The following is a 26,211-nucleotide window of genomic DNA, read 5'->3' as shown; positions in this document are numbered from 1 at the left end:
CCTGTAAGTCATTACAGGAAAAAAAAAAAAAGTTTTACAGTCTCGATCCTAATTCCAAATTTCTGGAAGTGATATGCTGCTTGCATACAAAATCCTTCCTCAGCTGTGACATCACCTTTCTCTAATAAAGGTAACCTTGATCCTGATACTAAGCTTGGTATGGAAGTTGCTGGTGGCTTATAATTTTTGTTTCTGACTACCAGCAATTTGTGGAAACAGAATGTTATTTTTATAGTTTTAATCTTAATGTTATTGCCTTTAATTATATTACATTATATTGGTGTAAATTACCCACCTTTTAGGCCTCTTTAATGACTGCTGAAGTTAATGAGAGACTTTCCATAGACTTAAAGGAGATATTAATCAGATATAAGAAAATAAATACCTCTTATTAACAAGAATGTGAAATACTGAAAGCATTTGGTCCATATAAGAGAAACAACAATGAAAAAATGAAGCACTTGAATTGTATTTGGATGTAAAAGAACAAAAATCAAAGCCTAAACCCCTTTCATAGTTCCTACAACTTTTAAAAGAGCAGACTTTACCTTCAGACAAAGAAAAATAGCAGTGTGTTAACCCCAAGGCATGCTAGCCAGGATTCACTACAGCAAGTGCCTTATTGGATCTGTTGTTTGAGTCTAGACCAACATGGAGACTGAAGAGGCATCTATAACAGCTTGAAGAAAGCCATCAGTCCTTCAGTCAAGAAGACTGTCCCTCTTTAATCTCCCCTTGTCTATAATTACTAATTAGTAAGAGAAACTATGCAGCTCTGATGAAGTATTGTCTTGAACTTTCTTATGCAACGTCACCTTTTGAGAACCAGGCTTAAATATAATTTCCAGGCTCCAGACCCTACTGAATCCTCATTAAAGTGAATCTCGAGGTCTGGATGAGCTAAAATAGGAGCATACTCAACTAAGAGCAATTTGGTATAAAATTGACTTCACGTGTCTATGTCTCCACTCCTGCTTCTATTAGAATAGCCCTGAGACTGAAACTAAGGACCAAGCTGCTCAGCCAAACCATTTAAGCAGCAGATTATTCTAAGTGCCAGCTTGAGTGCAAACCTGAGCAAGGTATGAGTGGTTTTCCAGCTCAGAGTTCAGGATTTTGGCAAAGGAAATGATTACTGTCATGGAACTGTGTATCTGGTCCCACTTCTGGAGCTTCTTCATTATATATATGCCCAGGTACACATGGATACTTACTAGTTATTCAGCTGATTATCTTTTCCAAAATTTGAGTTAGGTTTGGCATATTGTATGGATGAATTGCATAACAAATAGAAGGTTATGCTTTCAGAGCCAGGACTTCTGCTACACTTCCAGGTGGTGGCTTTTAAATGGAAGCCCTGGCCACCTTATCACTGGTTCTTGATGCTACCAGTGACACCTACATTTTCTGACCTATCATATTTTCCACTGGGCTTCAGTTCCTATAATTCTTGCAGCTCATTTCAGGCTTGGTTGTGGGGGTTCTTCTTAAGGTTTATTCTTTAATGTGGAAAGAAAAACGTAACTCTACAGGGACTGAAGAACTGGCACCAGGTAGGCAGGTGGAACTAAGGACTGGGTAGGTTTTTGTTTCTCCTTCCAGAGTGGCTCAGCAAATATGGCTCAAACGGCATGCAGGGAGACATTAGCTGCTCCTGGAGAAAGGCTGATGCTTCTTACTTCCTCACTAATAATTTTTGTCTCTAGTTTTGACTTCTTTGATTAGTATTTTTTTACAGTATTTAAGCTCTTGTAGTTCTTGATTTTTTGTTTAAATAGGTAACTTTTAAATCTGTTTAAAATCACCTATGTCAACTCTTTTTTTTTTTTCACAATCCATCAGAAAAAATAAAACCTGCTAGCTTAATTCAGATGAAACTCCATTCGTGTCAGCAGGAATGAAGCCACCAGAAGGGGACACTGGCAGCAGGTGGAGCAGAGAATTAAGTCTTTCACACACTGACATTTTAATTCCTTGTGACACTACAAGCCAAGACCTGAGGTAATCTTTGATTTACTGAGACATCTTAATCTAGTATAATGTTCAACAGTGTGTTACTAACAGAAGGTTTAACATAATGCTCCAAACAAGTGCCAGATAGGTTTTTGTTTTCTTTGAATATGACAGTTTAAAAAAAAAGTGGTGATATACTCCTTTGTAATTATGTTTCATGATTTCAGATATTAGTAGGATATACTGTAGACTTTGATGTAATGAAAAGGGACAGTCAATATATTTTCACTAGAACCGTGGTATTTTAGAGACTAGCAAAAAATGTAACATAGACAATTAATCAAGGCTGGTCGGTAATCTATGGAACATTCAGATTATTTCTTTTTAGGAAACGTGTGTTCTATGAAACTGTTTAAAATATTTGGTGAGTAGAATTATCCTATGATATCTATAAGGAAAATTCTCTACCATCACTGGGAATCGAGTCATAGAATCACAGAATTACAGAATCATTTATGTTGGAAAGGACTTCTAAGATCATCGAGTCCAACTATTAACCTGACACTGCCAAGTCCACCACTAAACCATGTCCCTAAGCACCACATCTACACGTCTTTTAAATACCTCCAGGGTCTTTTAAATACCTCCACCACTTTCCTGGGCAGCCTGTTCCAGTGCTTGAAAACCCTTTTTGGTGAAGAAATTTTTCATAATATCCAATCTAAACCTCCCCTGGCACAACTTGAGGCTGTTTCCTCTTGTCCTATCGCTTGTTACTTGGGAGAAGAGACTGACCCCCACCTCGCTACAACCTCCTTTCAGGTGGTTGTAGAGAGCGATAAGGTCTCCCCTCAGCCTCCTTTTCTCCAGGCTGAACAACCCCAGTTCCCTCAGCTGCTCCTCAGAAGACTTGTGCTCCAGGCCCCTCACCAACTTGGTTGCTCTCCTCTGGACATGCTCCGGCACCTCAATGTCTTTCTTGTAGTGAGGGGCCCAAAACTGAACACAGCACTTGAGGTGCAGGCTCACCAGTGCCGAGTACAGGGGGACGATCACTGCCCTGGTCCTGTAGGCCATGTTATTTCTGATACAAGCCAGGATGCTTTTGGCCTTCTTGGCCACCTGGGCACACTGCCGGCTCATATTCAGCCGGCTGTTGACCAAAACCCCTGGGTCCTTTTCCAATGGGCAGCTTTCCAGCCACTCTTCCCCAAGCCTGTAGCGCTGCATGGGGTTGTTGTGACCCAAGTGCAGGACCCGGCACTGAGCCTTGTTGAACCTCATACAATTGGCCTCAGCCCATCGACCCAGCCTGTCCAGATGCCTCTGTAGAGCCTCCCTACCCTCCAGCAGATCAACACTCCCACCCAGCTTGGTGTTGTCTGCAAACTTATTGAGGGTGCACTCGATCCCCTCGTCCAGATCATTGATGAACATATTAAACAGAACTGGCCCCAATACTGAGCCCTGGGGAACACCACTTGTGACCAGCCGCCAACTGGATTTAACTCCTTTCACCACAACTCTTTGGGGCAAGCCATCCAGCCAGTTTTTTACCCAGTGAAGAGTACACCCATCCAAGACAGGAACAGCCAGTTTCTCCAGGAGAATGCTGTGGGAAACAGTGTCAAAGGCTTTACTAACGTCCAGGTAGACAACATCCACAGCCTTTCCTGCATCCACTAAGTGGGTCACCTTGTCATAGAAGGAGATCAGGTTGGTCAAGCAGGACCTGCCTTTCATAAACCCATGCTGACTGGGCCTGATCGCCTGGTTACCCTGTATGTGCCATGTGATGGCACTCAGGATGATCTGCCCCATAACCTTCCATGGCACCGAGGTCAGACTGACAGCCCTGTAGTTCCCTGGATCCTCCTTCCAGCCCTTCTTGCAGATGGGCATCACATTTGCTAACTTCCAGTCAACCGGGACTTCCATGGTTAGCCAGGACTGCTGGTAAATGATGGAAAGTGGCTTGGCGAGCACTTCTGCCAGTTCCCTCAGTGCCCTTGGGTGGATCCTATCTGGCCCCATAGACTTGTCTGTGTCTAAGTGGTGTAGCAGGTCACTCACCATTTCCCCTTGGATTATGGGGGCTTCATTCTGCTCCCTGTCTTCCAGGCCAGGGCACTGGGTACCCAGAGAACAACTGGTCTTTACTATTAAAGACTGTGGCAAAGGTGGCATTAGGTACCTCAACCTTTTCCTCAACCTTTGTCACTATGTTTCCTCCCGCATCCAATCAAGGATGGAGATTCTCCTTAACCCTCCTTTTGTTGCTAATGTATATATAGAAACATTTTTTACTGTCTTTTATGGCAGTAGCCAGATTAAGTTCTAGTTGGGCTTTGGCCCTTCTAATTTTCTCCTTGCATAACCTCACGACATCCTTGTAGTCCTCCTGAGTTGCCTGCCTCTTCTTCCAAAGGTCATAAACTCTCCTTTTTTTCCTGAGTTCCAGCCAAAGCTCTCTCTTCAGCCAGGCCGGTCTTCTTCCCCACCGGCTCATCTTTCTGCACATGGGGAGACAGCCTGCTCCTGCGCCTTTAGGATTTCCTTCCTGAAGAATGTCCAGCCTTCCTGGACTCATTTGCCCTTCAGGGCTGTATTATATGCAGAGCAGAAGGGGAGTATTTACTGTGGCAGTTATCCTTTTATTGTGCAGCTACCCAAAGCCTTTGGGAGAGCTTTTTGTTCTTAAGAAATCCAGGCCTAGACACCCTGAAAGTTAGATGCCTGTGTTTTCACAGAAAAGTCTGGAATCCAGACAAAATAGGGTTTAAAACTTAGTGATCCACTTTCTGGATGAAAGCACTATGCTGTTATGTAGAAGACGAGAAGAGGAACTTTTCATTTTAAGATGAAACAACGCAAACACCGAACTGTGGCATAGTTTAGTGGAGAATGCTCTGTACACCCCTTTTTCAAGCTGTGCTGCAATGCAAAGAATGCAGGATTCACAGGAATAGAAGTTCAGCATGTAAAGAGGAGCTTGAGATTGTGGCTTAGTGACTTGCAGACTGCTGGACTGGGACAGGCTTGTGGTCTTGGCCCTACAACTGCAACTATGAGTTGGTGCTGGAAGCTACATTTGCAGGAGCTGAATTTTAGGCTTATAAGCCATAGCTCTCAACACAGTCTCGCTGAAAAGAGGCACCTAGGTTGCACTGTTGATTAATATGTTTTTGAGATCATGATTTTGGCATGATTGGCAGCTAGGTATGAATATAACCCAGTGAGCAAAATCTCCAGTTTTTCTGTGTGCTCAGGGTTCTTCTCCCTGCGGTTAAATATGGGAGCACTGGTACTTGCTGTGAGTTTGCTGCCATGAGTTTCATAATAGACTTCAGGTGCAAAAAAACATTTCTAGTGCTGTGCTGTTAAAAATCTAGTAAAGGCTTGAGATTTGTAACCCCTAGGTGTATAATTTTGCTCACCTGTGGCTTCTTCTGGTGCGAGTAGGGACAGTGGTGACTCCCTATTGCCACCTAGTGCACCGGCCACAACAGAGACAATACATTGCACCTAGCAGGGCAGAAGGCAAAAGCAAGTGGTTGGTTCTTCCAAAGCAAAAGTCTGATCGCTCGTCAGATAGTACATTTATGGGGTGATAAATACTTTTCTGGTCTTCTGATACTTTCTATGATTGCAGGAACTTTCCTGGTACTGGGTGTTTTCAGAGAGAAAAAGGGAGTAGAAGAGGCAAGACAGGCTCTTCTAGAGAATTCACTATCGCCTAGTGGTTAGGACACTTCCATGGTAGAAGAGCCTTCCTTTGAAAAAGGACTTGAGCTTATGTCTCCCATAGTCCCAAGAGAGTGCCCTACTCACCAGCCCTGCTGCTCTTCTGCGGTTAGCCTGCTTGTCTCTTTCTAGGTTATGTTCAAGAATTTCACCCTAGAACCAGAACACACAGGTTATCACTTATATTATAGAGTGCTATTCATCAATATGTTTCAAAGCAAAAAAAACCCCAAACCAAAACCCAACCAAACAAAAAAACCCCAACCTTCTTATGATTTAACAGGTGGGAAATTGAGATAGACAGTTGCAGGGACTCTCCCAAGACACAGATAAGGAAGAACACTCTAGGTTCATGAGCCTTGCTCTTCTCTATTAGATACAATCACCTCTATTAGGCATACTCCGGAAAAAATTACAGCGCCTGTCCAGCTCACTGCTCCAAAATGACACCATAGTGGCATACCGGTACTGAGGAATGGAGCCAATAGAAGAGCTAGAGCTATTAAATGAAGCTAGTTGAATTCAAAGCAAACAAAAGGATGTGTTTGCTGTAATAGGTAGTAAACCTGTGGAACTCCTTAACAGATCTTGCAGATGCAAAAATTTTACATGTATTCAAGGGAAGGCTGGAAAAGCACAATGTACTTGAAAGAGACATCAGTTGAAGGTTACTAAACAGACATAACATACTAGGTTCAGGAAATCCTCTGACCTGGAAGGAATCACAAGTTGAGAGAATACAGGAGAAGTATCATATAGGGTTGCTCTGTTCTCTTTTTTTTCCTAAGTGCCTGCTTACATCTACAATTAAAGACAGAGTATGAGGCCAGCTATGCCCTTGGTCTGTACCAAAACAACTGCTTTTATGATGTGGACGGTAGGTTTCAGTGACACCATTCAGAAGCACAGCTCCTTCTCAGGCTTCCCTGTTGTGGTCATCTGAGTGGTATGATGCAACATTCTCATTCAGATCCTTGCCAGCCACTCCTCTACACAACCAGCCTGGTTTTGTTGACAAAATGTCTGAAGAGGCAATAACCTTGTTCTGTATGTCTAACCACCTGCAACTGAGCTGCATTTTGCAACAGGCTCAGGGGTGAAGATCCCTTATACCAATGCCCTCACACTGAAGTCAGGATCTTGCCTTCAGGGTAGTCTAGGGTGTTGAAAGACCCCTGTTGTTGCTGAGAGAATGTCTTTATCTAGGGTACTATTGCTTTTCATGCAGGGAACGAAGCCAAGACATGTACTCTGAGTGCTTACCATTGTGGGCTCCAGTGACGGCCCAGCCTCAAAACCTCCAGTTGCAGTGCACAATCACTGAATAACAACAAAACCAGACTGTTTTTTCACTAATTCATGAAAGAAGTTGTGTTTCCTGTATCTGTCAGTACATATCCGCTTAATTTTCTTCACTTGAAGTAATCACAGCTGTTGATTGCTTCAACCAAGGAATAATAGGAAACCTACATGAACAACTGCAAGTATGAAAACTCATTTATTGCTGACAAAGGGGCTAATATGAAAAGCTGTAAAACAGGTGCAATCTAGTCAGATCCTATAAATAGCCAGTCAACATATTATTGTTAATAACATTTTTTTTCAGTCTCCCAACACTATATTGCATTTCATAGAAAAAAAGTGAAATATGTAGCATTTTGTAGGATGTTATTTTGTTAAAAAAAAACAACAAAACAAAACTAAAACTTGGTTTGGATCAACTGTAAAAGACTGGAGTGTGGAAGCAAACAAAATAAGGACATTTCACTGCTAAAAACTCTGGACAAAACCTCATTGTGTCCTGGCAGATACTAATTTGTATTGTGCATTATATAGCTCATCTTCTATTACCTTCACTATTATCTTCTACTACCTTCATCTTTGCTACTGTCTTTAACCTGAATTTGTGTCAAAAAGGAAATTATGTTGGGTTTTTATTCTCTCTTACAGCAACAAAACAGTGTTCAGGTCCTTAGAATAACTTATCTTCCACCTTCTTTTAGAAAGGAGGACAGGAAATTGAAGAATGAAAATAATTTTGTACAAACAAAAACCATGTTTTGTTTTGTTAGGCTGGTTGGTTTGTGTTTGGGGTTTTTTTTAATATTCACTAGCAGATTAGTTGAATTAAAAAAAAAACCAAACCAACAAACCCCAAAACATAAAATAATTCTGTTTTGAAATATAAGGCTCAAGATATTACAGAAGATATTCAAAATATGCAGCAGATTTATCAAGTGAATAAAATCAGGACTATTGCAGACTATGGGACATACTCAGCACCAGTTAGCCAAGAGATTTGGTTAGCTATGATGAGGTGCATCTTGCAGCTTTGCCCTGTAGACCTATTTAAACAGAACAGAGCATTTTGACCAATACAAATGTTGGGATCTCCTCTTACAGAAATGAAGACATGCAAATGGTGATTTCCACAGTGATTTACTCAACTGCTCTGTGGGGGTCCAGATGAAGGACTCACAGCACGTGACAGCTACACAACCAGAAACAAATACATGCAAAGCATGTACATGCAAACTAGTTACAGATGCAAAAAGAAATCAAGTCTAAGCCCATTGTTGCTGCTATGTACTTGTATGGATTCCTATGTTCAACTCCCAGACACAGTGGGGGATCCTAGGACAGTCTTGGAATTCTATAAAATGGGATTTGATACACTGCGGTAAGTATAGGATATGGGAACATCTAATATGGGGAACACCTAGGCTGACAAGTTGCCAACGCTTCTAACATTCTCTGGAGTCCCTTCATTATGATCTTCTTTTCCCTTCACTTGTTTCCTATTTCACCAAGGAAGAAAATAGATGATGAAAATGGCCATTATAAACTTTCTGTGAGGTTTTTTGCTCTGAGCTTTTGGAAGGCCTCATCACTGTACTTGCATAAGGAGATGAATGTCTTCAGAAGTTGTTGTCAGTCTGTGCCATCTACTTCTTTTGGAAACAAGGTCTTAAAGCAAAGTACACTGATATGATTCCTCTTATAATGATACTCATAGGTTTGTAAATAGCATGTAAACAGATGAGTAAATAAAATGCTTTTACAGAAAGTGATTGTGTAATCTTTTCTAGATTATTAGCTGGTTGGTGTTTCAATTTAACACAGACAAAGTGTGTAATGATCATTTCCTGACTTAAGGTCTTTTCTGAGAGCCAGTAAAAGCCTTCCAAAATCACTGGACAAAAACTCCGTTCTGGCTGGGCCTGTGTGTCATTATATTGGTGAGATAGATAGTTAAATGAAGGGTGATAGGCATAGACATGTAACCAATATAACCACAGAATCATTTATATTGGAATTGATCTCTGGAAATCATCTAATCCAACACTCCCGTTCAAAGAGGGGTCAACTACAGCAGGTTGTTCAGGGCCATGTCCAGTCAGGTTTTGACTGTGTCCAGCCATAGAGACTCAACAGCCTCTCTGGGTGACCTGTTCTAGTAAGGAATGGGTATACAGGATATTTACCGTTTTCACTAGGGAGTAGGGGGAAGACACTGTTAATTTGGCAACAGGTGAGGGCTCTCCTTGATCTACTAAATAGCAGGGGGTATCTAAGATCATACCTGCTACTATGTAAGTAGAGAAAAGATGTGATCGTTAACAGTGAGCTAGAGTTGTTTGGTCAGCAGAACAGGTCCCACTCCCCAGAGTAGGTGGGGCTTTGCTTTGTTTATGCTTGTGTCTTCACATTCCTTGTGGCAGCAGAATCTGAACAGTCTCTGACTGGACATAACGGTCTGAGCCAAACAGAGAACCTGGCCCAACAAACATTTACAGACCTGAGGGGTGGAGGGTGGACTGTGGTGAGGGCTGCACAGAAAGAGGGAAGAGGCACCACATGCTAGCAGGAATGTTTTTGGAGACCAATTCCCACTGGCTTTAGCAAGGCCAGAATTTGCCTCTTTATCTAGATACTCAAATACTAGGTTCAGCTTACCCAGGTTGCAGAATCCTTTTCCACATGCTACTTTGATGATCTTTGAGCACTGTAAACTCTAACTAGCCATTCAGACTAACTTCTCGTGGGAGTCCTAGCTGTAACCCAAGTGAGCAACCTGGTGGCCTGTGGTCCAGAAAGAGCAGTGGGTGACTTCTGTCTGCATGAAGTACTGAGTTACACCTCTTTTACTGGGCAAATACACCTGCACACTGGGTCAAACCAATGTAATTTTTACTAAATGAGGCTCAAACGGAAATCACTTTTGTATAAATTACATGAGAATGTTGTGTTTGAAAGTAATGTACTCCGCTATTTTGTTTGCACTCCATAAGCAGACCAGATATTCTTGCTTCATATTTAACCAGGAAGCTGACTGTATAGCAAGTTTTACAATTTTTATGGTCCTAGCCTACCAGGTGTTTCATAAGAGTGACTGAAGAGGATTACATTGTTTTGAGATTATCTAACTAAAGGCATAATTACAGGATGTCAAATTAGTTAATTTTTGCTCAACTTTGAAGCAAAAAATGCCCAGCACTGAAATTGGACTCTGGATTGTGTAGTTAATGTTTCACACCTGGGACCATAATCATAGGTAAAATCTTTTAAACTATTTCAACACACTTACCAGTAGATTGTTTTCTCTAGGCAAATCATTATGGTTAAACCTTCTTTTTACAAGGCCTAATTCAACATCTGATTAACATTTTACACATTTTGCTTCTAATGACTGCAAAAGAAAACATAAAAAAAGAAAAGAAAAGAAGGTCTTGCTTAACATGAAAACTGATTCAGAAAACAATCTGTTGCCCATGGGCTCTAACCCCACCTGCGAATCTAATAACAAGTATTTTTGCAGTCACCTTAGAGGTCTTAGGTAGGCTTTGTGTCCTTGAGTAAGACTGTTCTATATTTCCACAGCACAACAGTCACTTTCCACCACTATATTTTATGCCAGTAAAATACCTGGAATATGCCAGTGTACTACCTGATTTTTGGCACAGGACTTGGAATTTTAAATTTTCTTTCTATCATGACCTCTAATGTAACAAGACAGAGGCATATAAAGGCACCAGTCCCCTATTAATCAAATAATTGTTGCATTACCTAAGTATTAGGCCTTTCTATTAAACGGAAAGTTCTTTAAGTATAGCATTTTCTGTCAGGTGACTGTGCTGATGTAATTAAAAGTGTGAGAAAGTGTGCTGCTTTGTTTTCTTTTTTGGAAAATGATTTTTATGTTTCAGTTAAGGGTTGGACCTACTGATGCAGAAGATTCATGAGAGTTTACCTCGCAGCTGCTTTCAGTATCACTGTATACCCCAAATACAGACTTCTGCCAACACAAACTATTTACTTCATATTCTTTATCAAAAGGCTATCCCTTGCTTAACAGATGACATGCAACCAAAGGCACTAATACTACTGCAAAACATATTTCCAGCTTCACTTTCTTTTCCTGTTTGGTCTTTTCCAATAAAGGAATGGAAAACTAGTGGCAGGAAGCAATAAAAGACTACATTAAAGGCGCAGGAAATTTACCACCTTTAAACATATGTGCACTGAAAAAAAAAGCAAGCTTTTCAGAAATCAGGGATCTTAGAAGTCAGGATGAGTCAAAGCCTACCTATGTGTTGGTAAGCCTGTGCTGTTAATAGAGTTCTGCCAATTATGTCAAAGGAAAATCTTTCCACCAGTACTTAGGTTAAAATACAGGGGTTTTACAGCAAATTATAGTGTCATGCTGGAGCCTTACAGAATCACTGTATCACAGACTCTTTTAGGTTGGAAGGTACCTCTTGATATCATCTAGTCCAACCCCTCCTGCTAAGCAGGGCCAGTGAGAGCAGGTTGCCCAGGACTGTGTCCAGCCGGGTTTTCAGTATCTCCAGAGATAGAGACTCCAGAACCTATCTGGGCAACCTGTTCCAGTGTTTAACCACCCACACAGTGAAAAAAGTTTTCTTGTGTTCAGATGAAATTTCACAAGTTTTAATTTGTACCCATTACCTCTTGTCTTCTCAGTGGGCACTACTGAGAAGAGTCTGCCTGCCTCTTCTTCACTGCCTCCCACCAGGTATTATAGACATTGATAAGATCCCCCTGAGCTTTCTCTTCTCCAGGCTGAACTGTCAGAGCTCTCTCAGCCTCTCCTCATATGGGACAAGCTCCAAGCCCCTGATCACTTTAGTGACCCTGTAGTGGACTTCACTGCAGTAAGTCCATATCTTTCTTGCATTAGGAAGCCCAGAACTGGACACAGCACTCCAGGTGTGGCCTTATCAGTGCTGAGAGGAAAGATCATCTTCCTCAGCTTGCTGGCAACACTCTGATGCAGCCCAGGAGGCTGTTAGCCTTCTTTGCTGCAAGGGTGCATTGCTAGCTAACGATCAGCTTGTTGTCCACCAGGACCCCCAGGTCCTTTTCTGCAAAGCTGGGGCTGTTCCTACCCAGGTACAGGACTTTCCAGTTCCTTTGGTTGAACTTCATGAGGTTCCTATCAGACCATTTCTCCAGCCTGTCCCCGTCCCTCTGAGTGGCAGCATGACCTTCTGGTGTATTAGCCACTCCCTTCAGTTTTGTATCATCTGTGAACTTGCTGAGGGTACGCTCTGCCGCATCATCCAGGTCATTAATGAAGAAGTTAAACAGTATTGGTCCCAGTACTGACCCCTGAGGCACACCCCCAGAGGCTTGCCTTCCTACTGGACTTCATGCCACTGACCACAGCCCCTGCACAGGCCATCATTCAGCCAGTTTTTGGTCTACCTCACTATCCAGTTATCTAACCCCTACTTTGTCAGATAGTATATGGAGATGTTATGGGAGACAGTGTCAAAAGCTTTCCTAAAGTCAAGGTAAACACCATCCAGTGTTCTCCCATCACCCACCAAGCTAATCATGTCATTGTAGAAGGCTATCATGTTGGTTAAGCATGATTTTCCATTTGTAAATCCATGGTGATTACCACCAATCACCTTCTTGTCTTTCATGTTTTTGGAAATGGTTTCCACGATTAGTTACTCCATCAACTATTCATCACCTTATTAATGAATCAGAAGTAGTACCTTCTTATAGCATCCTGCAATTTTATTGACTGCTTGTCTTCCAACCATTAATTAAGTCAAATTTTGCTTAGGTTATGGTATAATTAATCTAAAAAGCGATAGCCGAGAATAAGACACTAATTGGAAACATGTCACATATTCTCATAGGCTGAGGCTACCCACAGGCTTGTAATACTGTCTGGAAAATAAATTATACATGAAATTTCTGGAAGTGTTGTGGAAGGCATTTCAACTCTTCAAATAAGTTCCTTTGGCCTCAGTGGTACTGGCAGTGTTTGGGGGTAAAAGAAGGAATATATAGCTGCCTCTTTTACAGTTCCCAAAGTACTTATCTCTCAGTCCTTTGCAGATGATTTTTATTTACATTTCGTGAATGGAGCACTGGGGACCTGAAAGACCATAGCACTTTAGTCAGAAGAGAACGCGTGATCAGCTTTGGTGGAGCTTTGAATAGTGTAGTTAGCTGGTTTAGTGTAGTTACTGGTTAGTTACCTGGTTTAGTACAGCTACCAGTGAAGTTACGAGTTTTATCTGGTAGTTAGCTATGCTTTAATAGTGTAGTTTTCTGGTTCCTGTAGGAAAGTTTCGGGAAAGGTCATCCCTTTGTTTCAGAATGTACACAAGTATTCCTTGTGTAAAGCCATTACCATCTACTTTTTGTGAATTCTAACTCTGTTAGATAATGGAATTAAGCAAATTTGCACATAGGTATGAAGTGGGGGCTGTTTCTGAACATCTTGATGCCCAAAAGTTCCTTGGCTTGTCAACACTTTGGGAAATCTGTTATTTTAATTTCATGCTTACGTAGAAGTAATGGTGTGCTGACTCTTTCTGCATATCTCTGTATTCAGTACGGTGAGTAACACCCACCATTCTTAGCAGCTCTTGGATACATGAAGGATGCAGTCCTTAAGCCTGAAATCAGAATTCTTAACAGCCTCAATGAATGAGGCTAAAAACGCCCTCAGCAACGAGTGGCTTCACTTCAGAGCAGTGCAGTAGCAGTTACTGTGTAGTTTACTACGTCAGAAGGAGTTTGCTGAGGTGCTTTTAAGAAAATAGAGGAATTAACTTTTACCTGAGAGGCTAAAAAGCATGGCCGCCTATTTTTAAAGGACAACATGGAAGAAAGTACAAAGGTGTGTTAAAGTTGCATGCTGTCTTGAATTTGCAGACCAGGTTTGTCTGACTGAAGATGGAAATTCCAGCTAAGATGTTGTGTGAAACTTTTCCTTTGTAACAATCCAAAAATTACACCCTGTGCATTCCAGTGAGTAATGCCTGATTTTAAATGAGTTGGCTGGAATGCTCAGTCTCTTGAATAGAGATTCACAAGAGTCTTAAGAACCATAAGTTGTAGTTCACGAAAAGGAGGGATGGGATAGCTCCCAGTTGGCACATGGTGACTATGCCACCTGCATGTCTTTACTTGTCTTGAAGCAAAGCAGCATGATTTATTATAACATCCTTTTACTTCTCAGTAGAAAAGCTGAATAGAGTTGTCTTCTAAGAACACCTTTAAAAAGTCCTAATGACTACAATACTGATGAACCTCACTATGGGCAGGATCTGCACAGCATGAGTAGTTTGAAGAGACACTTTTTTTTTTTAAACTATGCAGATAATATTCAGTAAGTAGATTATTTTTACTTGAATGAAAAGTAGGAAATAAAAATACCTAGACTGATTAGATTACACATATTCATAGGTGATAGCCATCTGACATAAGGTCCTTTTCCCTATTTGAACTCAAATGAAATGATGTGTATACCGAGGTAACTGGAAAAATTGCTCTAGCTTTAGAATGAGAGGACACTGAGAATTTCAGGCAGGATTTGAGCAATCTTAGAGACATGAGGATGCCATTTATAGGTCCCTGTCTTTTTTGCAGTGCTATATTTTACAATTTGATGCTAGCTCTGAACTTATAATTAGTTAACATAATTATGTATTATGCAGATATTTTTCCTGTTAGTCAGACTGCTAGCTCCAGTGGCTGTATGTAGTATTTTCTGACAATGATTGTTGCCTTCATTGTGCAAATATGGCAATCTAAACCGACAGATGAACAGATGTTGTTCTGTAGCAGAAAGATGACAATGTTTGTGGAAGTGTCATGTAATATTATTATAATCTTCATACAGGTATTTAAACATTGAAAATGAGTCAAGTCCATAAAAAGTAGCTGAAAAAATCAGTAACTTTGTGAGAAGGATTATGTTTTTCCCTCAGACATAATTTAAGCAGCATTTATTAAAAAGTGTAATCAAATACCTCTATAATTAATAAATAATTAAAAGAGAATCCCAGCAATCAAGATCCTAGTCATTTGATGAATGTGTTTAGGCTGTTGTTATCTGTTGTCATGCCAAGACGTGACTGTCCCGTATGCAGCTGAAACGTCAGGAAAATGCTGATTCTGTGATGTAGCTCAGTCCTTATCAGTATGGAGACCAAAAGTAAATCAGAAGATTCCAAAGCAGCTATTGTTGTTAAGGAGGACAATGGAAAGGCACACACAGTGATTTAGATATATTTCTGTTAGCTTTTGCTGTCAGGAAATCTGTTTCATGCCCATATCAAGGCAGGAGTTTAAAAACTAGAACAACTGCTCAGAATGACTTTTAGGAAGATGAAAATTACCATAGCATTTCTTAGTTTCTGCAAAGGAAAAAATTGGTTTTGTTCTATTAGCCTAGGGTTACACAGCTGTTTTAATATGTATTCTTGGGAACAAGGCAATGTACTTGACAGTCTATGTCAAGGTACCAGTATGTGCTTGTGAAGGATAACTTCTAAGAAGCTAAAATCTGGAGCATATCTGAAGATACTGGTACACAGAATAGATCTGAATTGGAGTAGGAGTAGAATTTACTCCTAGAGGCAGACAACAGGTTATCACTGATTTAATGAGATGAATGCAGTCTCCTATAACATCCTCAATAGAATGGTTCAAGTCACCTGGTGAATATATATCTGCCAAGAATAGTTGAAAAAATCAGTCTTTTAAAATGAGCCGTCCTGACTTTCTGTGAGTAGATTTGGTCTCTTAGCTCTTTGGCTGATTGTGTCAAAGAGCACGATGAATCCGTGAATTGCTTCTGCTGGTCCATCCAAGAATAGATCTTTACTGCAGAGAGGTCATGCCTCATGCAGGCAGTGAGCCTTACAAAAAAACCCACCAGTCCAGAGTCCAGGAGAGAGCTGGCAACAAAGGGAGTGCTGCTAAGACACGTTGGAGTTGCCATATGACAGCTGATAAGAGGTCCTTCTAATTTCCTGTATCTGAGGGTATGTTTGCATTGGTTATTTCAGGGACATGTGAGGAAACTTATTCATACTCCGAGCTGAAAAAAAAAAAGCTGTGTGACTGCGTTAGACTTGGACCTATGGAGAGCCTGGGTATGGTGCTGCAGGCAAAGCATCATACTAACATCATCTCTTGCTTTTCCTTTTGCTCAGAACATGAGTAGAGTGGACTTGTGTCAAATGAAATACACAACATAAATATTCCCTTAGATTCTTCTGTTACAGGTTCAGGAAGACCCTTATACTTCTCCAGTTCCACCAAGTGCTTATCATTCTATTTCCTTTAAAGATAAGCACACCAATAGCTCCATTTACCAAGTGGAATAGAACTTAACGTTATGTTCTAAAATAAAAGTGTCTTGGAGCCGATCTTGGCGATATGCTTCCTATTCACTTATCAATAAATAGATTGCTTCCTCTACAGGATAAAAGAAAATTATAATTTAAAGCTATCATCCAATATGGTATTGCCAGGTCCTTCAAAGGAGGATACAGAGTACCCTATAGCTGTAGAATAACCTGTCTCAGATTACAATTTTAACCTAGTCCTTAGTTGCTAGAATTTGGTTTATACTTGCCACTAATACATTCCATACTTTCTCCAATTTTTGGTAGTGTTAGCCATTATGATTTTGAATGCTCAGAATATTCACAGAAGAGCCAGTAGTTCTTTACATTTACCAAATTCCTGACTTCCACAGTTTACTTAGCGTTTGAGAAAGTGACTGCCATTTTAGTATTCTCCATCTCCAGATTATGCTGAACATGTCCTTGGTCTTGTGTCATGATTCTCTAGATGAAAAAAAGATTATTCTAGTCTATCTTCTCTAAGGCTATCCATTATTTTATATACAGTGTCATATAAAGCCATCTCCTATTGGTTTTGAAAAAACTGTTTATCTCCTCAGGATTCCCTGTGATGCAGATTCATACAGAAGTTATTTTTCTCCTTTATGATGTTTCTGTACTAAATGCTTCTTTCAATCCCTTTAGGTGGATAATTTCCATACAAACTTTCTACTTCCAAAATATTTTAAAATTCTATATTACTTAGATTTCTTCTCATCTAGAACGTTCTTAGGTCTCTGATCTTCAGTTTTTCCAAATTTACTTGCAAGGTTTACTTCCTTTCACTGAAGGATACTTCCTTTGTTAAAGTAATTTTCCTAATTTGCAAATGAACAATACTGGCTTTTCACTTTGCTCTTCTACTTTTGGAATTATTAACAGGTTAACAAAGTCTAAAGTTATTATTTTATAAGCAACTTTTTGAAGATTTATTTTCTCAGCTGGTTACTGTTTGAACCAAGTCTCACAGAAAAGAGGATGGACTTGGTGATGAATTTATTCTGTTTCCTCTCCAAGAAGAGAGTAGAAGTGTATTTAGAAGTATGAGGTGAGTCATGGGCACACGACTGAATAATTCTAAAAGTGTTATAGGAAGACTTGGAGTATTGATCATTTGGAGGTATCCTCTGAGAAAAGGTTTCATATATTCATGGACAGACTTCACCTAAGCATGTGGGATACCAGCTTGCAATCCAAGCTGGCAGAATGAATAAAAAGAACTTGAAATTGAGAGATGGGAAGAGAGCCTGAGAAGGAATCATATAGTTTCTTTATTTAACACCCAGGGCAGGGGGAATTTTGGCTTCAGGAACGTGGTGGTAACAAATATAGAAAACAGGAGCTTGAAGACTGAGGAGTTTGACTGGAGTGGTAATAAAAAAAGCAGTAGAGTCAGGAAAAGAATCCCAGGAACCTATGCAACAAAATAGGGGATCCAAAACCAGTGACAAATTAAAATCAAACTTTATGGAGATAATTCTGTTAGAATGGAATTGCATCGACGATCAGAGAAGAGAAATATTAACTGAAAGTTGTATAGTCTTCATAAAAGGATGGCGGGGTGTGTGTGTGGGGGGGAAGTGAGAGCATAATATCCTGGTAAAAGCAAAAATTATACTGGGGAAGAGTTGTAAAGACAATGTGCGGAGAAACCTGCAATAGGATGAGATCACCTCATGGAAACAATTTAACGATGGGACAGTGCAGCTCCTTATATGTAAAGGAGATAATAAACATACTAATGGCTGTTGAGTTCTGGACATACACCCAGTAGATTTCTTCAATACAGAGTCTATTTGCCAACATACACCGGCCTTTGTTTTAATAAAGAAAAAAGACATCCCTGAAGAGCATGTCACAGAAAGTAAGGTTGTACTGAAAGCAGATGAGATTATTTTGTTTAAATTAAATGGAAGAATAAACAAAGCAGACATAACTAAGAAGGGGGTTTGCATATTTTGATAAACAAAAGAAGCTAATTAGGAAAGTGAAGTCAGCTGTATTGAGGAGCTTAGAGACTTGAATGTGGAGGAAGCTTGGCATTTCTTCATATTAAAGATACAAAAATATTCTCTGGAACTTGCATCCAAAAGAGGGAAAAAATATAAGAAAAAGTTCCAGAAATAGCTGGAGGAAAATTTGTCTCAGCAAGGATACCAGGGGCAAGAAATGAGGCTAGAAGGAACAGGAAAAGATACGTCCATCAAAGAAAACTGCTAGAGAGAGCAAAAATGGATAAAATGGGAACTGACAGAAACCCTAAACTTCATTGCCTTTCCAAAGACTTCTAAAGTGAATAAAATGCCCTTTCACCACATTAACAAAAGGAAAAAGGGAAGAGGAGTTACTGGGAGAGGGGGAATCTGAAAATCAACTTAAAATGGCTGCTGGTCTGAAGAAAGATTTTGCTACCATTTTTAATAAGGGCAATAATGGCAGGGTTGGGGACAAGGCAGGCTGGCAGGTGAGGAATTAACATACCTAAAATAAAGCACAAATGTCAGAGAGATTGAGTATAGGAATTTTTTAACATCTGTTATCTCAGAGATAGTGTCATGGGTTCTGAAAGGACAGAGAGCTACATGTGGGACCTGTAAAAAGGGGCTGAATGTGTTCTCTGGTCCTCCCTGTCTGTGGGGAAGTGCTGGTTTCTCTCAGGCTGTGGCACAGAGCTTGGCTCCCACATGCATCCCAAAGAGCAGTTTTGCCATGACTCACCTGCAGCTGCGGTGCCCTCACACTTTACTACTCATTTCCTCCTCCCTTGCTATGGTGCTGGCACAACTGCTGGGGTTTTTTTGCATGAATGGTGCTAGCAATAAGTCAGAAAAACATTTAGGCAGGGAGTAATGAGAAAACTAAAACAGTGTTGCCACCTCTGGAAGATTTGTTTGTCTACCATAGAGTGCTACCATGTGCTAACATGGTACTCATATTTAAGGTGGTGAATCGGCTGCAAAGGAAGAATGAATCGAGAAATCTTTGGGCTGCTTAATCTCATCCTAATTGTAGGCAAGGCTGCAGAAACAAATTTGGAAGGAAAGGAAAATTAAAGTTGCAGGTAAAGACAAATGGAATAAAATTCAATGTGAGCTTAGACAAAGTGGCTGTACCAACTAATCTGATCATCTTTATTTAATAAAAGCTGGCCTTGGACTTTCTGTACCCGGAAGGTTGCTCTAAACTGATCTAGCCTTGGAAACACATATGCTAGGATACCACACACAGTGTGTTGATACCACTGCCTGGATGGTGATGAAAGAAAATTGTTGGACTGAAGGGAGATAACCTACGTTGAACTGATTCTGTCTGGTTCAGAAGTATTATGTCACAAAACACAAAGAGAACTAATGAAATTTTGTGATAATACAAAGTTGAGAGCCCACACTGATACAAGGAAATGTCAAGATCTTTTTTTCCTTGAGCACTAAAAGAGCAGAAAATGGATAGAGTATAATAGCATGAGGTATGAGGTCAGGTACTGAAGGAATAATAATTGTGTGGACTGAAAAGACGTAAGAAAAAGAAGAGCTGCATTAGCAAGTGACTGCACCAAGAAGAGTCATCTATATGATGCTATCACATAAAAGGAAAATGTGGCTCCAAGGCATACCAGGTCCATTTTGTCCACCCAGGGAAAGTCAGAACAGAATAGAATGTTAATATTATTTTCTTGAAGGTATTGGTGGTACTTCACCTGCATTACTGTGAACAGTTCAGTTTTTCTCTTGTTCAAGACAGATTAATTCAGCTGGAATAGGTGAACAGAAAGGCTAAAACAGTCAGGGAAATGAAGACCCTGGTTTATTAGAGGAGACTAAAAGCATTTGGCTTGTTCACCATGGAAAAACAAAGGTTGAGAGGTAAATATGTGTTTATTCTCCATTAATATGGCACAAGAGTTCTCACCAGGTAGAGAAATGATCCATCCAAGTTAAATGATAATTATAGTTCTACAAATAAAAATATCCACTATAAATTAGCAACTAATAAGCACAAAGTTAAAACAAAAAGTTTGGTCCATAGTATTATTAAAAAGAGATAGAAGAGCTTTATTTTAAGTGTCGGTTTAAACAAACTTTTGTGAATGTTGAAGTCAATTTCCCATGAATTTCTTAGTATTGAGCAGCTTCAAGGCTAGAGATCCTGAATGTGAGAGAGAATGTGAAGACCAAACATACCTAGTCCCAGGGCTAAGAAGTCCATGGATCTAGGGTTCAAGAAATCAGGAGTACAAAATCTGAAACCGTAAGAGTGGGATCTCATGCTCTGCTCATCAAAATATGTTCTTGTCAGCATCATTGCTCATATTAAAAGACAATTTCACCAAATGGTTTCAGGACCCAGGAAGCATATTGAACATTTCAGTGGTATCAGTAATGATTTTTTTTTTATGTCAGTCTTATTTGGATCAATATGATCTCTTGGAGGACAGGCGGTGAGGAGGAGGAAAGTGTGCAAATTTAAAAACGGAACTTGACAAGTTACTAGAAGAATTACATGATGACTTCACATGTTGATTGCTTCTCACCTAAATGTAGGTGACTACATTGAGATAGTCCCTCTTGATTCTCTTTAGTTTTAGTGGAGAGAAAGAAACATTTTTATGGGCTGAATCATGTCATCCTAATGTAGATGTCAAAAATAAGTTAGATTAACTATGCCCTGAAAATGCTTATTTTTCTCCATTGATTACAATGGGAAGAAGTTCAGAAACAGGTATCTCCACTGTAATCTTCTAAGAGATGAATTTCCACCCCAGGAGACAACTGTCCTCCATCCCAGTGGACAGGAATAATAATAGGGGAGGAATAAAGGAGAGAAAGAGAACCGGTGTGGCCGAAGAAATTAAGAATAACTGAAAACAGCATATAACAATGTAGAAAACATACACTCAGCTATATTAGAGATGTGGAGTGAAGGCTATGGAAAGGGAAATAGCATGGAAAAAGAGTAGAAGACTTGGTTATATTGCCAAACATGTTTATTTAGTAGGCAGATGAGTACCAAAATTACAATTCTATGTGCAAGAATATTTTATTTTGTATGGATGTACAATAAGAAGTATTGTCCATCTCTACAGCCACACACATTAGATAGAACTAAACATGCAAATACACACGTGTTCTTACAGGTAAAAGAAACATGAATTTTGATTTAATTTGTGTTACAACAGCACCTTGCCATTCAAATGGAAATCAGGGTCTCATGGTGCTGTGTTAGCTGTTATATATAGAAAGGAAGATAGCGGAGAGAATGAAGAGAGTTGACGCAATGCACTAAAAATATTACCTTCTGCTAATGTATTCTTTGGCAGAGCACCAAGGTTAATATTAGGCCTTCTGCCAAAAGTCAAAGGGTCCCAAGTCCTCACTACTCTTTGAAGTGATACTGAGTTAATGTGCCCAATTCTCAACTCTCGCTGATTTTATGCTGGCTTTAAGGCCGATGAAATACAAATGGTTTGCTTTATCTCCTTTCTGTGGGAGATGCCTTGCCAGTTCCCACCTTCTGAAGTGCTTCCTACTGGGTTCTTACCCAGCCCATAATGTTATGCTTATAGGTATGGCTATACAAATGCATCCTGAAATTCTTAAAAGCATCTAGTGATTTTGATTGACTTGGTGTGCCTTCAGGATACTTGACCATCCAGCAGTTTTTGTTGAGCACATGTAAACTTTAACACTTCAAAAGTTTAGAATAGTTGCTTTTGAAAATTCAGAACACATTTGACATTTCAAATAGAAAGACAGGCTGGTTTATTTTATTATTTCCATATACAAAGTTTTATTTAATTTTGTAGTGTGTTGGACAAAGTTACTCCCCTCCCAAATTAGAAATGATAAAAGCATTAATTTCTGTAAATTAAATCACTTTTAGAGATCAGAAGTTGCTCAGCCTCTCACAGCAAGACTGGGTGCAGTTATGTAAGAAGACAAGCATGTTGATTCATACCAATTATAGTATGCATTACTTGGAAGAGCCTTCACAAATTTTCCCCTCCCCCTCCAAAAACAAATTTAAACGTGGGAAAGAGGCTTCTGTGTGCTATGAAACAATCCTTCTGTGGTAAGGTTGGCAAAATTCCCACTGTTTAAGGAGTGAATGAGCAATATCTAAAAGCACCAGTCTTATCCATTCTCCCTTTCTCTCCTGCTGAGCGTAATACTTACCAGCATAAAGGCTAATGGGTCATTTTATTTCACTCCATTCTTGTGCCTCATTATATAACAGCATTAAAATAGATTTGCTTTTGATCATGCTTTAATTTTAAGGAGAGTGATGCATAATTACATTGTTTGCAATTATCAGATTTCTTTGTAAAGCCTAGGACAGAATAGAGTTGATAAATCCTGGAAATATGCTAAAGTCTTGTTTTGCTTTCTGAAGGAAAGATTACTATTTGTACTAGAGAAGTGGGCAGAGCTGCTTAATTTATTCTTCATACACCTGGGGCTTATCTGAAGTCCCAAACTCTCATCCTTATCTGAGAAAATCTCTCATTAGCTTCTTCAAACAGAATTGAGTGTTCATGGTGCTATAGCTCTTCCTTTTTTCTTCGGTCACCTGGACCACCTGTCTCTTGTCACAACCGTTCCGCTAGCTTCATCTTGTCCCTCTCTGACACCCCTTATTACAAGTCTAATGCCTTTCATGCCATTTTTCCTCACCATTTCACTTTCTACCACATCCGCTCCCCTTGCGAGTACAAACATGTTGTTTCTGGTTTGCTCAGGAAGTAAAACCTGTAAGTCCACCTGCTTGTCCATCTTCTCTCCTTCTTGGAGGCTAAGGGCTCCCGAGCACTGTCTTAGCTTTCCACCACCTCCCCATTCCCTCCATCACTCCACCCACATCAGTTTGCAGTCCTCTTCCACTCTGCTCCCTCCTTAAGAAATTTTCTCTGAAAAGACCTCTGTGGACATTTACCAAACTATCCTCTTCCAGCTTCATCCCCGAGAGTCATCTCTCCCTGACGGAAAACTAAGAACTGGCAATTTAAAAGGCATTTAACTTTATGAAGATAATGCAGAAGGAACTCCCTGCTATTCTTCATGGTACTTATCAAAGATGAAGAGATCCTTGGGACAGGGTCAGTGACATCGCATTAAGGATGATCCTAGGAGGAGACCAGTTAGTAGGTATTTGAATAAGACCACCACGTCCTATTTAAACAGTCTTAGGACGCCACAGAGCACTTTGATCAGTATCTTGAAACTTACTCTTCCAGTCCAAACCCTCCCCTCTGCTGTCGTTTGAACGAAGGAAGCGGTTCAGAAGAGAGCCCCTTTTTTGCTTCCCCCCTCGGCCGGCATTTGATGCCTCGGGCCGGCCGCGCCCTCCAGCAAAAGCCCGTTCCCTGGGCGCTCGCCGCCCCCCCCCCCCACCCCCCCCCCGAGCCCAGGCGCGAATCCCTCCGGGAACGCGCCTTCCCCCGCGCCGAGGGGCCGGGAGGGCGCCGGTGACCCACGGGGGCTCCCGAGGGAGCGACGCGCGGGGGGAGCTCCCTCCCCCGCCGCGGCGGGGGCGCGCCCAGCTCCGCTCCGCCCGCCCGGAGCAGCAGCGCTCGCCCCCGGCCCGGGGCTGCTCGGCGGCCACGGCCCCCGCTCGGGGAACGGAGGAGCTCCGGCTCCCGGCGCTGCTGGCTACCGGGGAGTGCCGCCTTCTCCGGCTTTACCGACCCACGGCTCTGCTACTCCCGGTAACGGCTCGGTTCCCTTGAACGTAGAGCGCCAGTACAAGCCAGAGGAGCGCGCCCCGTGCCCCGAGCAGCTCCCTCCCCGTTTCTTCCCGTGCTAACCCAAACCGCGCTTTCAGACGTCCTCAAGTTCGGCGCTGCTCCGTGGGGTGTGATCGCTCAGCCCCGCGTAAACGGGACCCGCCGGCACCCCTCGCACGCAGTTAGACGTGTAATGATTAGGGAGAGGGAGCCTCACCCCTCTATAAACTGCTTCTGTTCCTAACCATCGTTTAATTTAGAACAAGGGAGAACGAGTGCCTACTTCCAGGTAGCAGGAGCTCTAGTCACTGCACGTGAAACACGACAGAGCTCGGGAAGCGACACCCATTCAAAAAAAAAACCCCCAAAACCCGCCACAAACAAACCAAAACCACCCGCGAGAAACAAGTCAGCAGTTCTCCCTCCTTCCCCTTGCTGAAGCAGCACCCCGCTGCCTCTTGGGCGTGGAGCTGGACCGGGACGATCCAGCTGAGAGCGCAGGGGCCGTTGTGATGTTGTGACCTGACTTCACTCAGCTCTCAGCAAAGTTTTGTCACCCCGACCTGCGTGCGCATCGCAAAACGACGGCATTCAAGACCCGATGAAGGGAGCAGTTTCGGGAAGTGCTTGGTGCTACGAGAATTTTAGTAGGTACACCACTATTTCGGGGGTAGCACCTTATACTGCACCAATACCCAACAGCCAGCCGAGTGCAGGTATGCGAGCAGCAGCCGAACTCTGAGCATCAGGTAACAACCGGCAGCATCAACAGGGCGGGGGGAAGAGACTATCTGCATGCAGCGGGACATACGGGAATCGGGTAAGAAGCTGGCCGGAGGGAGGCAAATCCGAGAAGTTGATGCTAAACTACAGAGTTTCGTAGTTTGAGAGACGTGTAACTAGCCCAGCAAAGATGAGAAGAGAAAGCAAGTAAGTTTAGCAAATCAAACACGCAGAGCCACATGCCAGCACACAAAAAGAAAAACTATAGACACGATTCAGGAAAAACACTCCACTTTATTTGCCGCTTTCTGGTTGAAGGATATTCGGTGAGGAGACAAGAAGCAAGACCATTTCGATTTCCTGAAAGACTATCGTGAACTCCGATGAAGACTCCGGAGCGCGGGCTGAGCCGCTTTCCCACGCAGGCACAGCGCCTCATCTTCAGAAGTACTCCTTAAGCAAGTTTTAAAGTTCCTTCTTCCTTCCTCCGACCGTTTTGGGCACGCTCTTTGTCGCCGGTATTTTAATCGGATGGCACCGATTCCCCTCATCGGTAGCTCCACAGAGACTACACAATGCCTCATTAAGAGCCACTTAATGACCCGCATTCCCCGCGTAAGGCAGGACAGCGCACAGGCTAAGGGGAGCGCGGGGGCAGGCTGCTGGGAAGGACTGCCACAGGGCTGAGCGTTTGGAGGTCCCTGCACGCACGGCAGGGCAAGAACCGATAGCGGGGGACTCCCTGGTGCCCTGCCTTTAGCAGGTGGCCCGCCCGGACTCCACAAGCGGGCCGGTCCCCTCAGGGCACCCAGAAGCGGGGCCCAGGGTGCCCGCGGAGCTCCGGGCGCTCGTTACCACCCGCCGGGGCGGGTGCCGGGGCTCGAGCCCTTACCTGAGTTCCGGAGCTTGCGGTTCTTGAAGACCGAGACGATGACCAGCAGGTTGCCCAAGATGTCCACCACGGTGGTGAAGATCAGCACGCTGGAGAGCACCGTCACCACCCAGGCGGGCCGCGGGGCACCCGCCGCCTCCCGCTCCGCCAAGCCGAAGCGGCCTCTCCCGCCCGGGTCGCAGCAGTTCCTCAGGGAGCCATTCTCCAGCATCGCCGACGCCCAGCCCCAGCGCCCCGCGCCGGCCGCCTCCTCGCGTCCACCGGCCGCTGCCCCAGCCGCGGCTCGGCGACCCCGCTGACTGACTGGCCGCGCGGGAGGGCGGGAAGGCTTTTAACGGCCGCGCCGGGCGCGCTGCCCCTCCCGCTGCCCGGCGGGGCTAGGGGCGGGGCTAACGCCCCCCCCTTGAGGCGGTACGGGAAAGCCCGGGGGCGGGGCCCGGGCGAAGTGCCCGCCCCCTGCCCCGCCCCGGCGGGGCGGTGGCGGCGGAGGGGCG

General features: G+C 42.4%; 1 protein-coding gene across 1 annotated transcript in view; it reads right to left on the bottom strand.

The window, feature by feature from the left end:
* The window catches only part of MTNR1B (melatonin receptor 1B), a 37,787-nt gene extending 11,828 nt beyond the window's left edge, over positions 1-25,959 (bottom strand). The window contains exon 1 of the mRNA XM_052812894.1: positions 25,718-25,959. Within this exon, the coding sequence (XP_052668854.1) occupies positions 25,718-25,928 (211 nt within the window). The 5' untranslated portion in view covers positions 25,929-25,959. The remainder of the gene's footprint in view (positions 1-25,717) is intronic.
* Positions 25,960-26,211: the final 252 nt, after the last annotated feature.

Source organism: Harpia harpyja, chromosome 17 (genome assembly GCF_026419915.1).
Source record: "Harpia harpyja isolate bHarHar1 chromosome 17, bHarHar1 primary haplotype, whole genome shotgun sequence".
In the NCBI taxonomy this organism is placed as follows: Eukaryota; Metazoa; Chordata; class Aves; order Accipitriformes; family Accipitridae; genus Harpia; species Harpia harpyja.
This window is presented reverse-complemented; position numbering and strand designations above follow the sequence as displayed.